This window comes from Corvus hawaiiensis, chromosome 3 (genome assembly GCF_020740725.1).
Source record: "Corvus hawaiiensis isolate bCorHaw1 chromosome 3, bCorHaw1.pri.cur, whole genome shotgun sequence".
NCBI classification, from domain to species: domain Eukaryota; kingdom Metazoa; phylum Chordata; class Aves; order Passeriformes; family Corvidae; genus Corvus; species Corvus hawaiiensis.
This window is the reverse complement of record NC_063215.1, coordinates 86,640,521-86,663,062: the sequence shown is the minus strand read 5'-3', so window position 1 is coordinate 86,663,062 and position 22,542 is coordinate 86,640,521. Positions and strand designations below refer to the sequence as shown.

Genomic DNA, 22,542 nt, shown 5'->3' with positions numbered 1-22,542 from the left:
GCTTCTCCTGTTTGTTCCCTTTAGATACTGGTTGTATTACCTGCCCTCAGATCAACTCTTAAATCAGCAGTTGTCATCAGCCAAACATGTGGGATCTTTCCCTCTCCTCAGTGGTACCTGGAGCATCATCTGCTCTGCAGGCTGTACATGCAGACCAAGCTTTGCTAACAATGGCTGCGACCCTCCTTACCTCCCTTCCAGATCTAGATGAGCCTGTTCTCACCGTTCACCAGACCATCAGTGACGTACGTGGCAGCTTCTACCAGGAGAAGACCGTCTTCCTCCGCTGCACGGTCAACTCCAACCCACCAGCTCGCTTCATCTGGAAACGGGGAGCAGAGACACTTTCTCACAGTCAGGACAATGGTGTGGACATCTATGAACCCCTTTACACACAGGTGAAAATAAGCAAACCTCTGCCAACTTGTGTTGAATGTCTTGCTGATGCAGGGCACTGTAGTGGATGGTGTTTCCTTCCCTGCATGGATTATGATGCTGGGGAGAGGGTGCAGGCCGCTGCAAGGAGCACTGCCTCCAGAAGGGCCAGTAGACCTTCCTTCTGCATGCAAATTCACAGGGTACAAGAGGAGTTGAGCAGTAGGAGGGAGTGTGACAGCCTAGGAGGACCTTTCCCTTTTTGTCACTGTCCCTGAGAGCAGTGACACTGCTCCCCTAATGAGGTTATGCAGCTGTTGGATGGCTGAGACTAAAATCCAAGCAAACAATCCCAAGACTGGATTTCCTCTATCTCCCATCACTAATTTTTTTTCTTAATTGAGTGCCCAGGCTCTGTATATCAGCGAAGGGCTTCCTGTTTAGCAGCAGTGTGAGCAAATGGCAGGTATTGCTGTGGGATCCACAAGCTTTTCTTAATGGCCACAAGTAATGGGGAGCCCAACTGCCTGGGCACTCTGTGACTGTTGTCCTGTGACAAGGTGTCCACATAATTTCTCCTTCTTCTGCTTGCCTGTGTTGGACTTGCCCTGCACAACCAGATTTTCCCTCTACACACTACTTTCTTCACAGTAATTAGCCTGCCAATGCAATGGGAGATGGAAGGGAACTTTTCTTTTGCCAGGGCACTCTGGGCATGTTACCCTAAGCTGAGCTCAGGATCTGAATGTCCTTTAGATGCTAATCAGCCCCAGTACTTCCAGCAAGGCTGCTAGGGAACACATGGCAGCGATGGGTGGGAAGGGAGGGCTGAAGGGGCAGCTCCCCAGGGCACCTGTTTTATCCCAAGCACATTCCTGCATTCCCAAAGCTGGGCCCAGAGCACATTCTGGCTGGATTTGATTTCTGAGCAATGCCCCAGGCCACCTTTAAGTTAATGTAGTCATGTTCATGTTTTATTGAAACACGCTGCCTCTGTAGGTCATGGAAATGGGCATCCAAATGGAAATGTTCAGGGGGATGAGGAGGGAGGAGAGAGCTGCAGGTTAGTGGCAGATTTGCAGAAACGCTGTAGGTCAGCGCTGCTGTTTGGCCCTGAAGACAGCTTTGTCTGTGTGCTATGTGGCTCCCAACTAGGACATCCCTGGCCTTAGAGAAAGCCACCATGGGTTCTTCCAGTTTTCACTAGGCTCAGTGTAATTAACAGGAGACATTGCTTAAAGAGAGGATGTCTTAGGACTTGGGATATTTTCTCTAGCTAAATAAGGCATCTGGCAAAAATTTACCATGTTGCAGCATTAATGTTTAAATGACCCAGCATGCTGCAGCTCCTGTCAGGCAATGCTCCCAATATGATGGGTCATTCCCAGCTCTGAAAGAGGGTGTTGGGACTGCTGTGCTCAGACAGGCATGCCCTTGCAGTCCTCTCCTTAACACCAGCATAAGCCTCTAAGTTTGAGTTGGTGAGAGTTGAAGTTAACAAAAGCACACCTCTGCAACAGTGCTGGAAGGGGAAAATCTTTCTGGAATGTTTAACAAAGTACCCATCGCTGGAGTTTGCAGTGTTGTCTTAGAGATGAACCTTTATCAGTGTCAGGTTTGAATAAGCTTTTACATTAAAAATGAGGTGAAGACGTCACTGTTCAAGCTTTTAAAAACTTATTTGCACTGAAGGTTTATACACATATACCCAAATTTACTAATCAATACACAGGATACATGTGACCCTGTAAGTAAGTAGATGACAAGCATATCGTAAATGCCATAATTTGTGTGGCATAGCAACAATTATCAGGGGCAGGACTTTCTAATTCACTCACTTCACATCCTTGTTCTCTGCATATTGTCTCTGCTCATTGTCCAGTCTTTCGAGGTTGTCCTCAGGAGGATTTGCCATGCTGACACCTCCTCACACTTGCAGGCAGCTATGGAATGGTTTCTCCAAAAGAGATTCAGACAAACACAAGGAGAACAACAGCAAAAAGCCATCAGTGGAAGACATATGGGTTGCAGAGTGTGCAAACTATAGGATGCAGCTCAGAGCTTGCTGCATTCCATAAATAAAAATCTACAGAACATGTCTATCGTTAATGTAACAACTTGATTCTGTTTCTATAACAAGCCAGTAACTAATGGAGTTCAGGCAGTGATGTTATTTGTTACCTTAGAATGAGAAAAGTCTATCAAATTCTCTGCAGTCACTCTGGATTTACATCAGCATAAATGAGATTAGAATCTGGATAAGAGGGATCAGAAAGTTTTGGAAGTTCTCTGAGTATTTCTCTGAATTTTTTTTCCTCCTGTACTGCAGATTTCTACAGCATAACTGTGAACTTGTCATATTTAGGCCAGTATTAATGCCCCAATCTGCTCTGATTTGCTTTGGTTTGGCAATGTTGAGTCCTGAGTGACTTCCCTTGGGTTCCTACCGACATCTCAGAGTTAGATCTCAGGGTCTGTTCTGGGCTGGTTAAGATTTGTCATGTTCTACAAGATGTTTCTGGCAGTAGTTGATGAGAAATTATGCCCAGACCTGTTTGGCAGTGCTTTCAGGTTGTGTCAGTCAGTTGCTGGGTGTTTTGAGAAACCCCGGAGGTGAAAAGACCATTGCAAACATTTTGTGTCTCCTTTATACAGAGCTGGGGGGACTTGAAATCTGCACAGTTCCCTGAAGTTTTCGTGGGAGCTGCTGGTAATCTGTAAACTTTGGGATAGGATATGGACTTGGAATGATGATCTCTGCTTTGTACACCTGTGTCTTTTTTCGCCCCGATTTTCCCCAAATCCCAGGGTGAAACCAAAGTCCTGAAGCTGAAGAACCTTCGACCTCAGGATTATGCCAGCTACACATGCCAGGTGTCTGTCCGCAATGTCTGCAGTATCCCTGACAAATCCATCACCTTCCAGCTCACAAACACCACAGGTGAGAGGGGACATGAAGGGTCCCTGCAGCACTCTGACCCTTCACCTGCTCAACAACCATTACTCCTCCAGGAGGATAACACAGCGCTCTGCCCAGGGCCTGCAGCACCTCAACCTCATTTACATGGCTGCTGGGACTACAGATCCTTCACACAGAAGTCTTGTGACCAGGGCTGCTCTAGTTTCTTGTAGCACTGCATATAGCCACTGCCTTGGCCAGGACTGCCATGAGATCATTAAAACAGACTATGTGTAGGTGTTGAAGCACTATGTAGCTTCTAATTCATACTCTGTTTTATTTATTTATAATTCTAAGTGACTTTAAAAATAGATTTGATACAGTCTAGAGCAGGGCAGTGCTGCAGCAGTTCCTACAAATAATTCATCCTTGTGTGACTCCAGCCTGATTTGCCAGGCTGTGCTCTAAGCACCTCCCAGGCAATGGGCTCCTCTGGTGCTGGTGTTTGTTGAAGGCATACTTCTCCAGTGCCTTCCCAATAAATAAATTTTACACTCATATTAATACTGGCAGTGCCTGAGAGCACTTCCTGTTGTGAGCATATTCAGTTTGGTGCTGCTTGCTTGATTTGCAATAAGTGATTGATAACTGAGTGTCATGTGTCAAATACTGGCAAGGACTTGATTGCTACCTGTCCATTAAAAAAAACCTAAACCAAAACCACACAATAAAAAATCCTCACCTGCAAAGCCCCCATGTGTGTTGAATATTTGAAAATAATAAGTAAATGTCAGGAAATTGCTTCCAGCCCTGGGGTATTCCATGATCAGAGAGAAAGGCATTGTAGTTGTTTGAATTATTCACCTCTCTAATGTAACACAAAGCAGTTTGCATCCCTTGTGTCATCTTTGTGCAGCGGAAACAGAACTTTTTTTGATGTTGTTAACTGTTGACGGGATACTGTTGAAACTGTTTAAATTATGTTTATTGATCTGACTTGAGTTCCAAGGTGCTGAACAATAGTTGCCTTATTTTATGTAGGAAGAAGCAAAATAATGAGCTTAAGAAAGTGAATTATAGCTAATGTCAGAAAAAAGTATTCTCTTTGTAGTAAGATCTCTGAACATGTCTTGAACAACTCACCCTATTAGCTGAATTTCTCTCAGGATGAGAGTGTAGCAAATGTTGAAATATTCCCTTTAAAAACTTATCTTCTGTTCATGATGAAGAAAGGGATATTATACAGCTCTTCTTCCCTCTGTGCCTTTACCTTTGAAGAGTTGGAAAATCAAATTTCTCTTCATGTCCACTCCCCCTGCCAGCCCAAGCACAAGGAAACTACTCTTCATTTCAATCCAGCCCCTTTACTAAGTGAATGGGAAAAATGTATTTTCAGGTTGTACCCGGTGAGAAGTCAGCAATATGGTTTAATTTACACCAGCTTCTTAAGCACATCTGTCTAGGGGTGGGTTTTTTCCCTGTTTTTTTAATTATAGATGCATATTTATACCTAGTTACAGTGGAGCCTGCCCCTACAAGTTCAAAGGGGCCATGGAAAATGTGTTCTTAGCAAATTGTATTAAAAGTTGGCAGTGAAAATGAAACTGGCATTGCAGTGTGAGCAGGGTTCGTGTTAAATAGCATGACTATATTTAACATGAAATATTATATGGGTTACTTGCCCTGTAGGTAGCATTGTGCACAGATGAGGAAATATTTAAATGATTTTTTTTAATTCTCTCATTTTTTGCCTAGGTCTTTTCTGTTCCCCTTGCACTTATGCTTTCACAGCTTCTCTGGGCTTGGCTGTGCCCAGAATCCTGAGCAGCTTTGCTCAAGATGCCTTTGCCTTTGCAACTGAGAAGGGCCCAAAGGGTGCTGAAATGCTTGGAAATTTCTCTCTCATAAATATTTATAGTTCCAAGCACTACAGACCTTGAGGTGTATTGGTGGGTCAGATCAGGTCAGGCCAGGGTAATCTCCTCAGCTCGTTTGCTGTTCCTCAGCTGGCTCCTCAGCGTCCTTTGGGCAGATCGTAGTCTCCAGTAAGGAGATGGACTTCTCCCAAGCTCTATTCAGCAGCTTGGGCCTTGCAGCAGGGAATGGGTTCTGTGTCTGCAACCTTAGTGGGAAGAAGATGTCCCTGTTCCTCCTCTGTTCTGCTGCTGTTGCCTGGCTCCAGAGCAGCAGGTTGGGTGCACAGAGCCACACAACCAGCTCAGAACCAGGCTGCCATCACCTGCTCCAACAGGGTCAGCCTGACTTTTCCCCTTTCCTCAATTTCTGCAATATTAAGCAGCCCAGCTGGTTAATTCTCCTGCAGTTTTACTGCAGCAAATTGGACTTCAAAGGGAATTGAAAGCGATTCTTTGTTTTTAATGGTCCCCTCGCTGCTCGGCAGACTCCGCCAGCAGGTTTTCTGAGCCAAGAACAAAAGGAATTGCCACAGGTTACAAATAAATGAGAATCATCTCCTGCATAACAATGTCTGCAGTCTGTTAACCTCTGTCTGCTGACAGGAGTGGGAGTGGGGAGTGGTAACCCACGCAGGCTGCCACAGCCAAGGCTCCATTTTGGGGCATGTCATGGGAGCTTGCTGCCTGGAGCTGTGCAGGTGGCAGATTTGCAGTTTTCCTGCCTCCTTCACGCCTGCACACACAGCGTGCCCTGATGCAGTGCTTCAGGCATGCTGACCAGCATGTCACCTTTTTAACATGTTGCCTTGCCCAGAGCTGGGCAAGATGAGTATGGCTTAGATATGTGCACATCCAGCCCTAAATCTGCAAGAGCCCTAAATCTTAACCAGAGCCTGCAGGACCTCTGGTTTGTACTCCCCAACTCTGACACCTTCTCTCTGGACATAGGCTGGTCTCAGGCTTTCTCTGTCTCTGACAGGGATGGATGGAGATTCCCAGGCAAGATGCTGCATCTGCCAGTTTGTCTGTGCACTGTGAACCTGAGACCAGTTCAATGTCCGAGGGCAGAAACAGCTATTTGGTGTCAGCTACACCGAGTTAGTGACAGGAATGTGTCCTGCCCAACCATGGTGAGTTGAGCTATTGTGTTTCTAGGCTTCATAGTATCTCATGAAACTGCCTGGAGCTTGGTGAGGATGTACAAATCCTTCCTTTGGCATTTAATATGCATTAACCCTCCCTTGCACACTATTTACAAGACTCCTGCAAAGAGACCTGCCAAAGTTTCTTTGACTGCAGGCTGAGGCCTTTTCCAAAATTCAAGGGCCTCAAAATGGCCAGTGCAAGTAGCAGAAGAGCCACCTTCTTCCTTAGGCATAGCTGGCCACCTCTGACACAAATAGCATGTGCAGTGGCCAGGGAGGACATTATATTCAGTTCATCAAAGCAATATCCCAGCACGGCAGTAGTTGTGCTACTAAATTATGGCACTGGTGCTGAGGAGAGAAGAGTCCTCCTCGCCTTGTTTGTATGGGCCGTAATTCAGAGATCCAACACAAATCCAGCACAGCTCATTAACACAGGGTCCAGGGAGAGAAGAGGCAGAAATAATGATGCTGTTAAATCAGGCTTCATGAATATGGAACAATGTCTTATTTTGCATTATTATGGCTGTTACTTAAAACATACTCCATCCTTTTGTGCTGGGGACTGCTACTTTCTCAGCTCTGCCTGGATAGAGCCAGTGATAGTGCTCATAGAGGCTTTGAAAGACTTTCATGGAATGAAACAGAGAATACAAAGGGAAGGATTTTGGATCGGTTCCTGGAGGGGGCTGTAGTGAGAAGGGCGCAGAAATAAAATGAAACCAAAAAATGGGTATCCAGGCATTCAAAGGAGAGATTGTCTAGACACTTTGAATCAGTCTCAGCTCAATTGAATGTGAAGGGAGAATCCCTGTGATTGTGATAGCCCCCAGGTGTACAGAAAAGTGTATTAGACACCTGAGGAGGTGAAAGAGATTAAGAGCAGGTTCAGAGCTGCTGTTCATGGTCTGTTAAGGTGCAGACAAGTCCTGGACTGCCATATCAGTCTCCGAGCTACAAGGACTATGTGTTTGGCAAAGCCTTTGCCTCTCAAAGATGTCTAGTTGGGTGTGAAAGATAGAGAGGCATATCACGGGATAGCTGAGGATAGCTTTTTTGAATGACAGACCTTCCCTAAAGCTTGCTTCTTGGGATGGAAACTCTGAATGAGAGGAGTGGTTTTGCCCCAGCTGTCCTTGAGCACAAGCAGTGGTTGGGTTCAAGCAGGCTCCTCTGAGCCTATCCTTTTTCCTTCACCTCTCCATCAAGGCTGCAAAGGCTTCCATTGCTGTTATGCCTGGCTGCATTTGTTTGCATCAGGAGTCAAGAAACTTCAGGCCTTGGGTTTTTCACTGCCAAATGTTGCCTGTTTGCCACCCCTATATGTGCAGAGTGGGTTTATCAGGCCTTTCTTCTGACCTGCATCCTAAGCCATAGAGCACCTGCACTGAGCACTGATAAAATGTCATAGCTACTTTGTGCCCCAGTCCTAAGCACCGGTGGAGTGTTTTCTGGGGCGGTGTGAGGTCCTGCCTGCTCTGTTTCCTAGCCATAAAAGAGCAGAGTGTTCTCACTCAAAGACATGGTAATGATCATGCTTTAGATTCACAAACACCTCATATTTGTAATCAATTCATAGATCCTGCCAGCTGTCCCTACTCAAACCAGCCATCACCAAGAACAAGTCATAAAAAGTATGAATCTGTGCACAGGCAAGTGGATGGGTCTTTTTCAAGCTCTGAAGTGTCCCTCTATGTGCTTTTCCAGCCCCACCTGCTCTGAAGCTGTCTGTCAATGAGACACTGGTGGTCAACCCTGGTGACAACATCACTATGCAGTGCTCTCTGATGGGTGGTGACCCACAGCCAGAAGTGCTTTGGTCCCACTCTCCTGGCCCAATGCCTCCCAATAGCCTTGTGCAAGGAGGCAACCTCACCATCTGGAGGATCCGCGTGGAGGACTCAGGCTACTACAATTGCACGGCCATCAACAATGTGGGGAACCCGGCAAAGAAGATTGTGAACCTGCTGGTGCGCTGTAAGTTGCCATTTTTCTCAGAGCATGTGTTTTCAGGGAGCAGGGGAATTGCATTCCTCCTGGCTGTTCTTGTACAGCTGAGGGCGAATGTGATATTTAGTAGTAATTAATATTCTGGAGAAGTGCCTGTGCAAGTTTCTCTGCTCCCAGCTGTGCAAGCACTGCTTGCAGCTTCATCCTAGACTGTAGCCTTATCCTGAACTGGATGATCCCAGACTGCCAGATGTGAGTCCCTTGGGACATTTTGTGGGAACATAAGTGGGAGAGGTCTTTGGGCAGATTTTGCATGGAAGTGTTGCCTTCCTGAGGAGCAAAGAACAGTTTTCCTGTCCTCTTCAAGATACTTTGCTATCCCTAACCAGTTTTGCACTTCTGTTCATCTCAGCCATGAAGAATGCCACATTCCAAATCACCCCTGATGTGATCAAAGAGAGTGAGACCATCCAGTTAGGCCAGGACTTGAAGCTCTCATGCCATGTGGATGCTGTTCCCCAGGAGAAGGTTGTCTATTCCTGGTACAAGAATGGGAAACCAGCCAGGTTCTCAGACCGGTTGCTCATCACCCGCAATGACCCCGAGCTCCCACCCGTGACCTGCAGCTTGGAGATTATTGACCTGAGATTCAGTGACTATGGCACCTACCTGTGCGTGGCTACTTTCCAGGGAGCACCCATTCCTGACCTCAGTGTGGAGGTGAACATCTCCTCAGAGACAGGTGAGCCTCTCTCTGGCAGGTGGGGAGCCCAGAGGAGTGTTTGGCATCACTGGCTGCCCCACAGCCCCATGCCTCTGGCTTTTTTTAAAAACCTCACATGTGTGTCTTGAATGCCAGTGGAGAAAGGTCTTACATTCTCAGGCAAGCACTTGGCTGAGACTGGAGATGGGTAGTAGTTACAACTTCTCAGTCAGATGTGCTATGTAACCAAGCAGATCTTCCTTTATGTTTTCTCCCTATGAAAAGTCCGAAGTGCACTCCTGTCAAAGCTACAGAGACAGCTTTACAGTGCGATTGTTCAAACAAACCTCCTCGCTGTGAAGGAAGGAAGAAGGGGTAGTATTTCAGCAAATTTCAAGTGTCTCTTTGCTTAGAGGGGAGTAAAAGAGAAAGAAAGCTACTGTTTCTTCTCTTTGGCATTGCTTATGAGGAATTTACCTTTCTTAAGAGTTGTGTCCAGGGTACTGGTGTCATCTGTCATAGCAAATTCTGTGAAGGCATTTAATGTTTACTGGATTGCAAATGCAGTCTCTCTTGGGCACTCTTTGTAGGAGTCCCAGTGTTATAAATGCCTCCCCCCTTAAAATCAGGGTCAAAGCTTCACCCCATGTCTTGGTGAGGGCAGGACCAATATGTCAGTATTTGTCAGTCACTTTGGGGACCAAAATATAGAGTCTCAGGGCTGTCTTTCTGTTTCTGGGGAGGTGGTGGGTCCAGCTGTGCTCTCCATTATATCCATGTCATTGTACAGCCTTTCCAGGACCATGAGGGTACAGCACAAAGAAGCACTGGGTTAGTAATCTGATGGAAGACTCCTCAGGGGAGTCAGCTGCCCACAGATTTTGACCTGCACCTTCACAGAAGGTTTGTTCTCAGTCACCGGTTGTGCTGGATCCACAGGCCAGGCTGATCTCACTCTTGATCTCACTTCAGCTCCCCAGAAAAAAAGTGCTGCAACTACTTTTGATGCCTTGGGAAGCCCTTGTCTCCCATTAGAAATACTGGGGCCAGCCTGCTCCCAATAGAATTGCTTCCAGTTCTTGTTGGCAACCTGGAGACTGAGCCCTGACCGTGCAGTGGATCCACTAAACACTGAAGAATGGTCCTTCATTTCTGTGGGCAGCCATGGAAGGTAGGAGCTCTCCATGCCAGCTGACACCAACCCAACAGGGAATAAAATTGGGAGAACTCCCCAATCCTCGTGCAAAACTGGCTCTCCCAAACTTGCGTGGCTGATACCACCTGGAGCAATCCTTTTTGCCCAAGATCACTAGATGGCAGAGTGCAATTGTGTTTCAGACTGCAAGGGTAGGAGGCTGTGAAGGGGTGGGAGACCCTGGATGATCCCACCAAGAGGCTTGGCAGTGTCTGTCAGTGCAGGTGTTGGTCCAAGCACCAGCCAGTTGCTGCCTTAAAGGAGGTATCTGTGGTGACAGGTTGCCTGTCTGGAGGAGAGTGAGTCCCATGTGCTTGTGTGTATGCTGCCAATGAGGAAGGGAAGGAGGGCAGCCTGGGGCATTTTGAAGCCTCTCTTTGGCACCCTGGGCCAGCAGGACCACTTTGTGTCCCAGGGAATGAAAACAGCCATCCCTGCTGGAGCAGCCCTGCATGCAGCAGCCATGGCTATCCAACGGGCAGCATCCCCACAAACAGCAATGGGCCACCTCCAACATGTGGTTCCTACATAAAACACCAGGTTTTCCCCAGACCACAGGATCAGAGCAAGAGGACAGCAGCAGTGGCTTCATGTTTCCCCACTGAGCAAAGCCTGAGCTCATCAAAGTGGCTGCCTCCACTAGCAGCTCAGAGGAGAAAGCTTTAATTAAAAAAACCCCTTCAAATGCAATTTACAACTTTTCCTGTGGAGAAAATTGCTGCTCGCCAGGTGAGCGGCTGCCGGCAGCGTCAGCACTGAAACTGCTGCCGTCCCTTCGCACCGTGCAGGACAGGGCGTGATGAGATTCCCCAGCCCACAGGAGACCTGCAAATTGAAAATGTGGCCTCCCTGTTGCATAGGGAGGTCACTGCAGAGGGAGATTAGGCTGGATTCATCCTAAATTTGCTCACAACGAGCTGCAGGCTGTAATATGTACAATTACCATAGCGCACTCTCCTTTGCTGGAGCTGAATCGAGCAAATGTTGGTCAGACCAGCTTGTTACAGCTTCTGTAGTCCTATATTTGGATTTAAATGGAAATGAAGTACATGGCCCTTGCAGTTATGGAAGTGTCAATCCAAGTGTTGCCACTGTCAGCAGGAAGGGCTGAAACAGGAGCTTTCAGAAAAGATCATGGCCATATTTACTTCATATGAGCTGTTGACTCTAAAGTCTAACACATAAATTGTCAATATTACATGTGGTATAGCACAAAAATCCCCTTCCTGGGTTCTTGGAGGAATTGGGGATGTGAACAACAAACCTCTTCCTACTGACATCTCTGTACCCTGCATTCATTGGGTTTCTTTTGAGCTTTGTTGATCAGCAAAGTTGTGTTTATCAGTTCATAGCTGAATATTTCTTTGAGTGTTACTCTGCCTCCAACTCCAATCTCAGCTTGGCAGCAGTTCTGCTGGGTGAGCTCTTCCCAACCTGGAAGGAATGCCAGGCAGGAGTGATTGTTGCTGGGACCCATCTCTCACTCAAATGGTTTATTGGTGTGAGAAATTCACAGTGCATTCACCAACAAAAGCAAAATAAATAATGAAAGTAAAATACACAACAGAAGTAAAATAAGCAAAGACACTTAACAGAGCTGACTCCTTGCTGTGGTTTAAGAACAAACAGGGATCTTGGACCTCTGAGAAGGCTGGAGATGGGATCTACAAGCACTAGTCCTTTAAGTCTTGGTTTTGGTCTGACCTGGATGAGGGGACTAGATACCTCAGCAGATACAACTTCTATTTCTTGGCCAAAAGACTGCAGTTCCCCTTGAGAAATTCACTGACCAGAAATTTAGAAATGGATCAAAGAGGCTTTTGGCTTTGTGTTCCTTGATGCTATCCCTGCAGCTTGATGCTATCCCTGCAGCTGGATAGCATTTTGCAAACAGAAGGATGGGAGCCTGGAGTTGGCTCCAATACAACTGGCACTTCCCATTGATAGTGGGATACACTGTTGGAAAAACTGGGATCCTCCTTGGTACCCTGCAGCTCCAGATCCTGTAGGGTAACTTGCCTGGACAGTGTGTTTGTAGAGGGGTTGCAGCGTGTCAAGTGGAAACCTCTAGAGTTCAGGGTTGTTGGTGTGACTCAATCAGAAGCATCTCTAGAATGTTTGTTACTTGCTGAAAAGCTGGTATAAAATGATTCCCTTCTTGTCTCCCTTTTAGTGCCACCAACAATCAGTGTCCCTAAGGGTCAGTCCACCATCACTGTGCGGGAAGGCTCCAGGGCCGAGCTGCAGTGCGAGGTTCGAGGAAAGCCGAAGCCACCCATCATCTGGTCCCGGGTAGATAAGGAAACTCCCATGCCTTCAGGGACAATGACCATGGAGACATACGATGGGAAGCTGCATCTGGAGAGCGTGAGCCGAGAAATGAGTGGGACCTATAAGTGTCAGACAGCCAGGTACAATGGATTTAACATCAGACCCCGGGAAGCCCTGGTGCAGCTCAACGTGCAGTGTGAGTACAACCATACAGTGCTGGAGTGCCTGCCTGAATGCTTTTATACACAAAAGCCTGGGGACTAGGCAGGGTTGACCTTTCTTACTGGGCTGAAAAGACACATCTCTTCTGTCTGGGGACCTTTGAACAGTTTATTTTTAATTGGTCAGGCTACACAAGGCTAAGGGCGGGGTACCATATGGCAAGCGTGTTGCAAGTGGAGAGGTGTTGTGTGTGTTTGTGTACAATGGTTTCTATTTCTGTGTCAGGGGATGAGTGCAGCTTCACCAGGTGTGTTTATATTCATTATATGTGTGTAAAATACCTTCAGGGTATGTTAGTAGTTTGTAAAGTCAAACACTCAAAAGGTAGTAAATTAATGTTACTTAGGCCATTTCCACACCACAACCCTTTCTTCAACTTAGTTACCCCTGGATATGCCTGAATCATTTTGCCTGGAAAAGCAGTGCTAGGCAGACCTAACAGGGAATGTATACTCCCAAATGGTTTTCATGCAACCAGGCTGTGAGTAACAGAAAACTGATTCTTAGCAGGTGTAGTGTGTGGGGTGATTTCAGCTATGGGTGGTTCTCTCAGCCCCACTTGAAGGCAGCATTTGTACACAAAGGTGAGCACAGAGGGTGCGATCCTGCATTGGGTGACATCTCCATCCTTTCCCTGCAGTGGTTTCTCCCTGCAGAGAAGTGAGTGCCTGCTTAGCTCCCACAGCTATTGAGGTGTGTTTTGACATGCAGGAGTCTGTGCTCTTTCTCTTACGAGATTTCAAATCAGACTGGGGGAAGGCAGCTGGGTAAAATAGCTTGGCTCTCCCTGCAGATCTCATCCCATTAGTATGGTATGATTGCTGAATGCTTGCAGAGTACTCTGAGCAGCGCGGATCTGACAGGTGTGGGGCAGGCAGGGAACAGGTTAATTTACACCTGGGCATGCTGCCTCTGGGCTGTGACTGACGACCCTCTACACACAGCACAGCAGCACTCATTAGACATGCTGCCACACTTCTTCCAGGCTCACTCTCCAGGAGTAAGAGAAGTGAGACCGGAGCAGACAACCTGGCTGAAACCAACCAGACACACTGCTCACAGATGTGAGCTGCTGGGAGCACAGCAGTAACAGAGGTGTGTGAAATCCTGCAGGCACTTTGAGTATTTGAAGAGTCCCTTTTAAAATTATCTCTGTCTATTCAGGAGCGTGGCAGGATTAGATTACAGGATAGGATAGGGAAATGTGTGAAGATTTCTGTGCACGTAAGTATGTGTGGAGAAGCTTCCCTTAAGCAGGGTGTAAATGTGCATCCTGGTTTGAGCTCTTCAGGAAGGCAGCCTGGTTCAGTCATATGGGGCTTGGAGGGACATGGCAGGGAAGGTAACTTTTGGCGACATCAAGAGGTGATGAGACATGTCTCAAAATTTCCCTTGAGAGTGAAGAACCATCAGACCTGCTGGTGTCCCCGGTTTGGTGTTGCTTTTTGAAAGCTGTGTGAACCTCGCTTGACCCTCGCTGCCCCTGCAGAGGGAGTAGCAGTGCCGAGCTTGGGATGAATTCAGTCTTACTGCGTGGTCTGGAGGGGCATCACAGCCCTGAATCTTGGGCTGAAGGGGAAGGACATGACTCCCCACACAAGAAAAATGGTAGGTGCAAGTCAGAAGCTGTCTGGGGCAGAGACTTTGATGTGACTCTCAAGAAAGCAAAAATGTGATGAACTTCTGTGTAAAGAGTAACTGAACGTACTTTTCCTATAGATTTTCCCATGGCCAAGCAATGCTTTATTGTGATCTTGCCCAAGTAATGGTCATATGGTCCATGTGCCAGCCCACCCAAACAGCCCCCTTCCCTTGTCAATCAGTTCCGTGTACCGTTAGCTGAAGCTGAGTGTACACCTGAGCTGTCTCCTCCTGCCTGGAAAATGTGGAAGGACTTTATGGTGGCACTGCCTGTTCTGTGTGTCAGCGGGCAACTTTGGTTTCAGTGCTGTCATTGCTCTTTCCATTAATATGAAAAAGAAGCTACAAACCAAGAAAGTAGGGCAAGAATTGCCCTCGTCCCTTTCACAGCCTCCTCCCTTTCCCTTCGTGCAAAAAAATAGACCCAGAAACAACACAGTCCGTGTTTATCCCTCTCTGCCTTGTTCCTGCTGCTGGAAGGATGTGGGTGCGGCAGGGGCTGCTGTGGTTAATTGAAACACAGCTTTCCAGCGTGGGCAGCTCATTAGTTCGGTGGCTTGCTCTGGAATTCTCATCTTGTTGGAAATGGGGATCGTGCGGCTCCTGCAGCCTCCGTGATGAGCGCTTCTCTCACCTCCCCCAGCCCGCGCATCCCATCGGAGAGCGGCTCCGGAGGGGTGCGCATCCACAGGGCCGTGCGCGTGTGTGCGCATGCAGGCCGGCCTGTTTGTGCGGCAGTGGGAGCTCCGCCGGAACTGCCTCGCTCCGGGGAACGGCACATTCTGGATGGTAATGTGGCTGTTTCTCTGATTTGCTCCAAAGCTAAAGTTGCAAAATCAATACAGCAGATCTGATTAGATGTCAGAACCTGTTTCTGTGTTTCCCTTTCCCCTTGGTTTTCTCCCTTCATCCTCACGCATATAGCAGTGTATTGTAACAAACTCGTCCAGAAATAGACTTTTCCAACTGCACTGCAATAGTGGAAACGGAATAAGAAGACAAAAAAACCCCAAGTCAGCTGTCAAAAAAAAAGGTGTTTGGACTTTTTAGGGGTTTTTTTTGTAATTAGAAAGCAGAAAAAGTTGCTTTTCTTTTTGTATTTAGAAAGCAGAGAAAATTGCTTTTCTTTTAGCTTATGAGCTGAAATTGTCTATCAGCTCTCTGACAGGATGGATGATCTGTTCCCTGGACTTCTTGGTCTGTAGTGCAGAGCTTTGAAAGATTAATAAGTTTATGAAAGTCCGTGCAGCCTTATAGCTCTAAGATGAAGAAATGTTGTATAATGGTTAGAGCGAGAGACTGGGCTTGCCAGAATTCCTGGGAAACTACCACTTGGATCGGCAATGTCTTGTCATCTTTTCCTGTATCTTCAAAACAGGAATAAAACGGACCCATCTCATCAGAGATTTGTGGAGCATAATAAACGTAGCATTTTGGAGTCTTGAAATAAAAATACTAATGGAGTGGCAGAGTCCTCTTAATAATATCAATGCTATCACTGATGTTTTTATCTAGGGGTTTTTTTAGGACCAGGTACTTGAGAAAATCCCAGCAGAAAAATTAATCCTCTGCAGAGGTGTGTTTAAGATCAGGGCAGGGCCACCCTGTGTAGGGGAACTAGTGTAAGGCTGTGAAACACACACTGGGCTTGAAAATGTGCAGCAGTCTGGGTTTTGGAATGCAATAGTGTCATTTGAGCTGATATGTATGAGAAGGGGAAAGAAAGCATGCATGTGTGGATCAGTGAAAAGGATGCTACTTAGATACTAATTTAGCAAGTACATAACAACAAATTGAAGAATATGTATTAGCCATGTAACCTAAGAGTGGTCAAAACAGTATTTCTAGGAATCTCAAAGATTAGTCATGACTCTAAGCTCTGGCTGCTGCTAGAGGTAGCCCTTGACATGAGTATCTTACCATGGTGAATATGACATTTGCTCTGTTAGAGCCTCATGAAAGAGTATGATGAAAATTGCAATCCTAGTAAATTATCCTGCTTGAATAATATTGTGTCAGCTGTGACACTTTGCCAGTCCTGAACAACATCTCATAAACTATTGGACAGCTCTGTCCAAGTCCAGCTCAACTGTGCACTCCTCATCAACTGTGCACAACCTGATCCTTGAAACATCTACTGCCGTATTTCCCTGCAGATGAGTGTATCCTCCTTCACAGCACTCACTGCTTGCTGTCTCAGGCCCACACTTGGATGGCTTCTCCCTCTCTGGATAACCATCAAAGCCTGGGAGAAGAGCACCTGTCTCCTCTGTTGAGAGTTGTTCATTAGTTCACCCAGTTCTGAAGATGAGATAAGCAGACTTTTACTGCTGCCACTTTTGTCTTTGGCAGAAGTTTTGATGTCTCTGAGTGCCCAGTGAAAGAAGAGTAGGAGGAAAGGGGGATAGTTATATAGGGCTGACTTTGTTTTTGATAGTCAAGTCTGAAAGTTGGCCCTGTTTCCCATGTTGGGATCACACAGCAGGTGAAATCTTTGCAGGAAGAAAGACTAGAAAAAGAATTAACCCGAGTGTCTCCTTCCCTGCCATAACATGGCCTGTGAATTTTACCTCTTCTGGATCTAAAATAATAGCCCACAATCATCTGGGATTGATCTCCAAAGGATTACACTTACTGTCCTTAGATAAAGTTCTGCTGCATTAGGCAGCAGGTGAGTTATTGTGCTTTATCTTCAAAGCATAGTGAATGTTAGGTGTAGTCAGGAAAGCAGACTGACATTCCCTTTGGAGGGATGGTTATCAGGCCTTCAGGAGCCATTTATAGTCCTAGACATAGGCATTGCTATAGGGCTGGTGACCTGCAGGTCTGGCTCTGCCCTGTCCAGGAAGACTGCCAGAACACGTCCTGCTGGGGCATCTGTTGCCATTGTCACTTTAACTAATGCTCAGGTGGGCACAGATATGTTTTCCTATTCAAGCTCACACACTGGCAAATGTTATTCCTGGTCACACACTGTTGACTCATTCCTCTTTAAAATCCTGCTGAACCCATTGGCAGTGCTGTACATCAGGCAGGCGATAGTCAGCATCAATTTCCCGTTACCTATGTAGCAAACACGAGAGCGAGGAGCAGGGGAGGGGGTGATACTGTAAATAAGTAAGAAACATTGCTGGATCCATGCAACTGGAAATGGAAAAGCATTAAACTGTTTCGATCAAGTGTTGAAGCCATAGCTCAATGTCAGTGCTCTTTGCTGGTGCCCTGCCCCCTCCTGAAACATAAGCTTGGATATTAACTGCTCTCTTAAGAGTGCTCTTGAGACATGCTTTTGGCATGGAGATGTTTTTGCAGAGTGGTTAAGACTGAGCTTTTGGCTCCTAAGAGCTCCCTGCAGCTCTCACTACTATGAAGGGAGTCAAAGAGAAATGAGACTGTCAGGGGCCAGAGCTGACCCCCCTATCTGCAGCTGAGCTGGCTTATCTGTCTTGCTGCTTGGCCGTGTGAGCTGCAGTATGGAGCCATCTGCTAAGAATTTTAGACCTGGTTGGTTTAATTTCTGAGTTTATTTATTAATAACGACTGTTTTGTTTTTCTTTATTATTTTCATTGGTGAAATTCATCCTGATAACCTCCTCCAAGCTGAGGAGCGCAGTTCAGGAGCTAACTTGGGGGCAAGAGATGGTTTTTCTACTCTTGTAGTGGCTGGAGCTTTCCTACTCTTCCATTCATGTTTCAGTATTGCTGTTCTCCATGGTACAGGTCTTGCTGCCAAGAGAGGGAAACCTCTGTCTCTCCTGCCAACTAGAACTCTGGTGTGTTCTGGTTCATTTTAGATCATCAGAGGCTTAAGAATGAACTGACGTTCTGGGGCAGGTGTGTCTGTATTCGAAGCCAAAGGAAAACTGTGCCTTCTGCAAGTTCAGTGTTTGCAAACTTGGAGACTTTAATTGGTAGAAAGAATAAAATAATTCATAGCCATGGGCATGACATTGAACCACCAGTCTGAACAAAGCCTGACCTGGTAATTAGGTTTCACTTTGATGGAAATCCTCCCTGCTTATCCCCAAATAAGTTGTATAGAGGTTTGTGTGACTGAGCTGAAAGTATACATGTTATTTCTGCATTTCTCTCAATACGCAGCAACCCTCTGCTCCCCCTGTTAAGAGCAGAGGATTTCATTCCTGATTGTCAACACACTTTTTCCTTGCAGTATTGTGTTTGGGATTAAGCTCCTTAGAGCTTGTGTTTGTGCACACAGCCCTGTCCTGGGTCCAACAGCATTAGGATTGCTCACTCCACTTCCCAATGCCCAGGCTGCTAACAACTCATTCGAGTTGTCAGTCTCAGGACAGGCTGAAGTTTTACTCCGTCGTGGCTGTAAGCCCAAATGGCCACAGTTCAGAGCAAAGTAGCAACCACAGAGACTTACAGCTGGCCTCAGATTTGTCATAACAATTACCATCTATTGGTCCTGGGGCCTGATAGACAAAATCTGTGACAGCGCTTACATCCATTTAGGATGGGGTCCTCACATGGGGTTGTACCAGAAGTTACTCTGTAGGACTCATTGGCCCTACCCTCCTGCCAGCCTCATGGCATTAAGGGGCAGACAGTCTGGCAGGCTAAGGATGCTTAGCTAGCATCTTCTTCTTTGGAGCACCTTTATGTTCATACAGCAAAGCCTCAGGACTCCCAGTGCTGGGGGTTTTTGTAGCATTTGTTATATGCAGCTTTAAAGAAAAAAAAACCCATCTTTCACAGGGTAAAGCAGTTGTATGAATTTTGACTGGTCTGAAATTTTGTCGTCAGTGTTTAACAGTTGGGTCTTACTCTGCAGAGCTGTGGTCTCTTCTCTGCTTGCTGCCTTGTGGGGAAGGTTCCCATGTGCTGCCACTCAGTGAGATTTCTTGGGAAGTCTCCCTTGTGCACTGAGAGTTTTCCAGTTTACCTCTTTGATTGAAATTGGTCTGACAGAGCATGTCTGCACACTGTGGGGACCAGGAGATACAAGAGACTTGAGACATAAAGAAAAAGGCCCAGATGGCAGGGGGATTTCCAAGGCTGGGGAGCAGATTTTGCAAAGCTGGCATGTCCAGTCTGTGGCACCACACATCAGATGCAAAGTACAGTGAGGCCTCCTCGCTGTTCCCTGAGTAAAAGACCATAAAAGAAGAGAGGAAAATACCCAGATATGTGCATCAGGAAGGTGAGAGCCTGCCTTAAAGTGGGAACCTGGGTCTGCTATGTGAGATTGCAGCCCACCTGCTGTGCCATTCAGCTTCTGTGCAGCTCATTGCTCATCTCTCAACACCTCTGTGGTTTCAATAATAGGCTGAGTAAAAGCTTGTGTGAGAGCTCCTCACCTAGAGAGATGAATTTGTTTGTTCAGAAGAGAACTGTTTTAAATCAGTTAATCCATTTCTTGGATATTGTTGGGAGAAACAAATACACATTCCATAATCTGCCATTATCCTGTTTTTTGGCCAGACTCTCCAGGAAGAGCGACTTAATTTTATTGAGAGAGACACATTCAGGCTGTACAGTTTTGTCAGGAAGGGAGAGACAAGAGCTGTATAGACACAGTGGATGGCAGACAATCTTGGTCATCTCTCTGTAAATATTTGCTCACCTGTGGCCCTTTCAGGGCTGAACACCAAATCTCACACTGTTCTAATGCAGACGTTTCTTTTAAGGTTTTCCTGCCATGGCAGCTGTTTTCTCTGTAGGACCTAGGTATATGTCAACTTGTTGGGATAACAACCAACTCCAGAATCCTCTCAAATGCTTTGTGCTGAGCATCCTGCAAGGCTATGCATGTTTGGGTCTCGCCCACACATGTGCTTGTCTTTAAGTCACAGGAGCATACTGCTGCCAAAGGACTGTCAGACACTTTCCCAGTGCTTCCCATCTTGCCATTCTGAGGAAGCTGCTTTGTTTTTGAGTCCTGTTGTTGTCTAGGCTTAGACCTTGGGTAAAACCACTTGTATCAAAGATCTCCAAAGTGTGATACAGCTGGTGATACCCAGATTGCATCAAGACAGCCTGGCTGGAGGGAGAGGTTGTCGTGGCTCTGCTTCTGCTTTGCACAGGCATGTCACATACGCTGTGAGTACTTTTGCCATGTGCTTATCTCCAGTCAGGAGGTCAGAGATAGTGAGTCTGGCACTGCAGCTGTTGCTTTCTCCTTGGGCCTTTGCAGCACCAGTCCAGGTCCAAGAGACATGGGAACTTGGCCAAGGCAGAGAAAGCACTGTGGATCCGGGAGTGTGGGGTTGGGGGATATTCTCTGATAAGGGTGATAAATAGGACTGGTATCTGAGTTTATGGGGCATCTGTTAGGGACAGGAGGAGGATCCAAAAAAAAAAAAGGTAAAACTTGTGGGCGGAGGTAGGAAAAATTTAGTGGTTGAAATACATTATTATATTAATAATAGTGATAGTAATGTAAAGGAGAAAGAGAGGGGGGAAAAAAGTAGGAAAGATCAAGAAAAATAAGTGAAACACAGTACAATTGCTCACTGCTCACTGACCAGTGCCCAGCCCATCCCCAAGCAACAATTGGTTGATGGTCCAGCCATCTCCCCCCAGTTTATATAATGGGCATGACATTCTGTGGTAAGGAATATTCCTTTGGTTTGTTCAGGTCAGCTGTCCTGGCCATGCTCCCTCCCAATTCCTTGTGCACCTGCTCACTGGCGTGAGGCGGTGAAAAGTCGTTGAGTTAAAGCGCTGTTTAGCAACAACTAAGACATCAGTGCATTATCAACATTATTCTCATCTTAAATCCAAAACACACCATTGTACCTAAGTCAAAAACAGAGCACTATACCAGTACTACAAAGAAAATTAACTCTGTGCCAGCTGAAACAAGGACACCGTGGCTTCAGCAGACATAGGGTAAAGGAAGTGAAAAATGGAGCAAATTAGAAAACTGCCGTCAGTTCTCATGTTTTGAGCTTGGGGTCACAGGACAGGAAAAGAGGGAATGGCTTGTCCCTATCAAATTCTGCTTCTTGGTAGTGGAGAGAGAGATGTCATGGACCAGAACTCACTAGGGAAACCAGGAAGTCACCAAGCAAACAAAAATTGTAATTCGTTTTCTCGTGTTAACTCTCAGCCTCTACACAAGGGCATGAGGCACAGAGAAGTGAAAACAGCTGTCCACACCTGCAGGGGAGCATAGGCCATCAGACCTGACACAGGACCTGTCGCAGCGGGGATTACTGCAACAAGCATATTTCAAACCAGGAGTCCCGTGGAAACGAAGTATATATGGACAGATTCGTGGTAGATGTTTCAGAGATGTTTATTTCTCCAGCTGCATGGCCGGGGCTCAGCTCAGGAACTCTGCAGTCATGGGACCCAAGGGTCCTTGGCGTTATCAGGGAACCCAAACCAACCAATGGGAACGAGGCTGAGCAGGGGCAGGGAAACCCCGTGCCTCCCCCCCAGGGCCCCTCTCCCAGGGCTACACGGCAGGGGGAAGGGACCCCAACATCTCACCCGTTTTATTTTAATAAAAGGAGAATGAAAACAACTGGATAAACATAACAAGAACAGTTTCAAGACAAAACAAGCCACCCTCCTGAGTTTTTAAATGTCCAAACAGATTCTGTGGAACATCTTAGGGCTGACACAAGGGAGACAGTACTCTCTGGGCATGCTTTGTGGGGAAACTGAGGCAGGAGAGGGTTTAATTTCTTCCCTCCCCCTTTTCATCCCCCCCTCGGCATCGGAGAGGAATTGTAGGGAAATGGAATTGTATAGGGAAGCCATGGGGTGAAAAACGGATTAGGAATAAACTGGGGATAGGGTAAACTTAGGAAGGGGTTCATATTGGGTATAGGGTAAAAGGGGAAAATAGGCTGTGGGTAGGGAAATTGCTGGGATGGATATTGTTTATAATTTTGTGCATAACGGCTGCCTTTGACTGGAATACCCTCAGGCCCAGTAACATTTGCTGCTTGTAAACCCTTCTTTCCTTGCACTATATCAAATTGTACAACTTCCCCATCTCCTACACTTTGCAGGTTATTTTTAGGGTTATTCCTTTTAATGGCAGTTCTATGGATGAATAGATCTTCTCCTGTATCATCTCGTGTTATAAACCCATAGTTGTTTTTGACGTTGTACCATTTCGCAGTTCCTGTGACTTTCGTGGCTACAACTCCTCCTATCACGTGCTTGCATGTTCGTTGTGGCTGCTGGTCCCGCGTGGCCGCCGCCTCGCTGACTCCGACATCTCGGCCAGGCCCCCGCGTTGC

The 22,542-nt window shown here is 46.5% G+C and overlaps 1 protein-coding gene across 2 annotated transcripts in view; it reads left to right on the top strand.

Moving 5' to 3' along the window:
• MDGA1 (MAM domain containing glycosylphosphatidylinositol anchor 1) overlaps nucleotides 1-22,542 on the top strand; it is a 143,713-nt gene that overhangs the window by 56,875 nt on the left and 64,296 nt on the right. For both annotated transcript variants that reach the window (XM_048296991.1, XM_048296990.1), the window contains exons 6-10: nucleotides 202-398; nucleotides 3,184-3,316; nucleotides 8,043-8,312; nucleotides 8,698-9,027; nucleotides 12,357-12,650. In XM_048296991.1, the coding sequence (XP_048152948.1) occupies nucleotides 202-398; nucleotides 3,184-3,316; nucleotides 8,043-8,312; nucleotides 8,698-9,027; nucleotides 12,357-12,650 (1,224 nt within the window). The remainder of the gene's footprint in view (nucleotides 1-201; nucleotides 399-3,183; nucleotides 3,317-8,042; nucleotides 8,313-8,697; nucleotides 9,028-12,356; nucleotides 12,651-22,542) is intronic.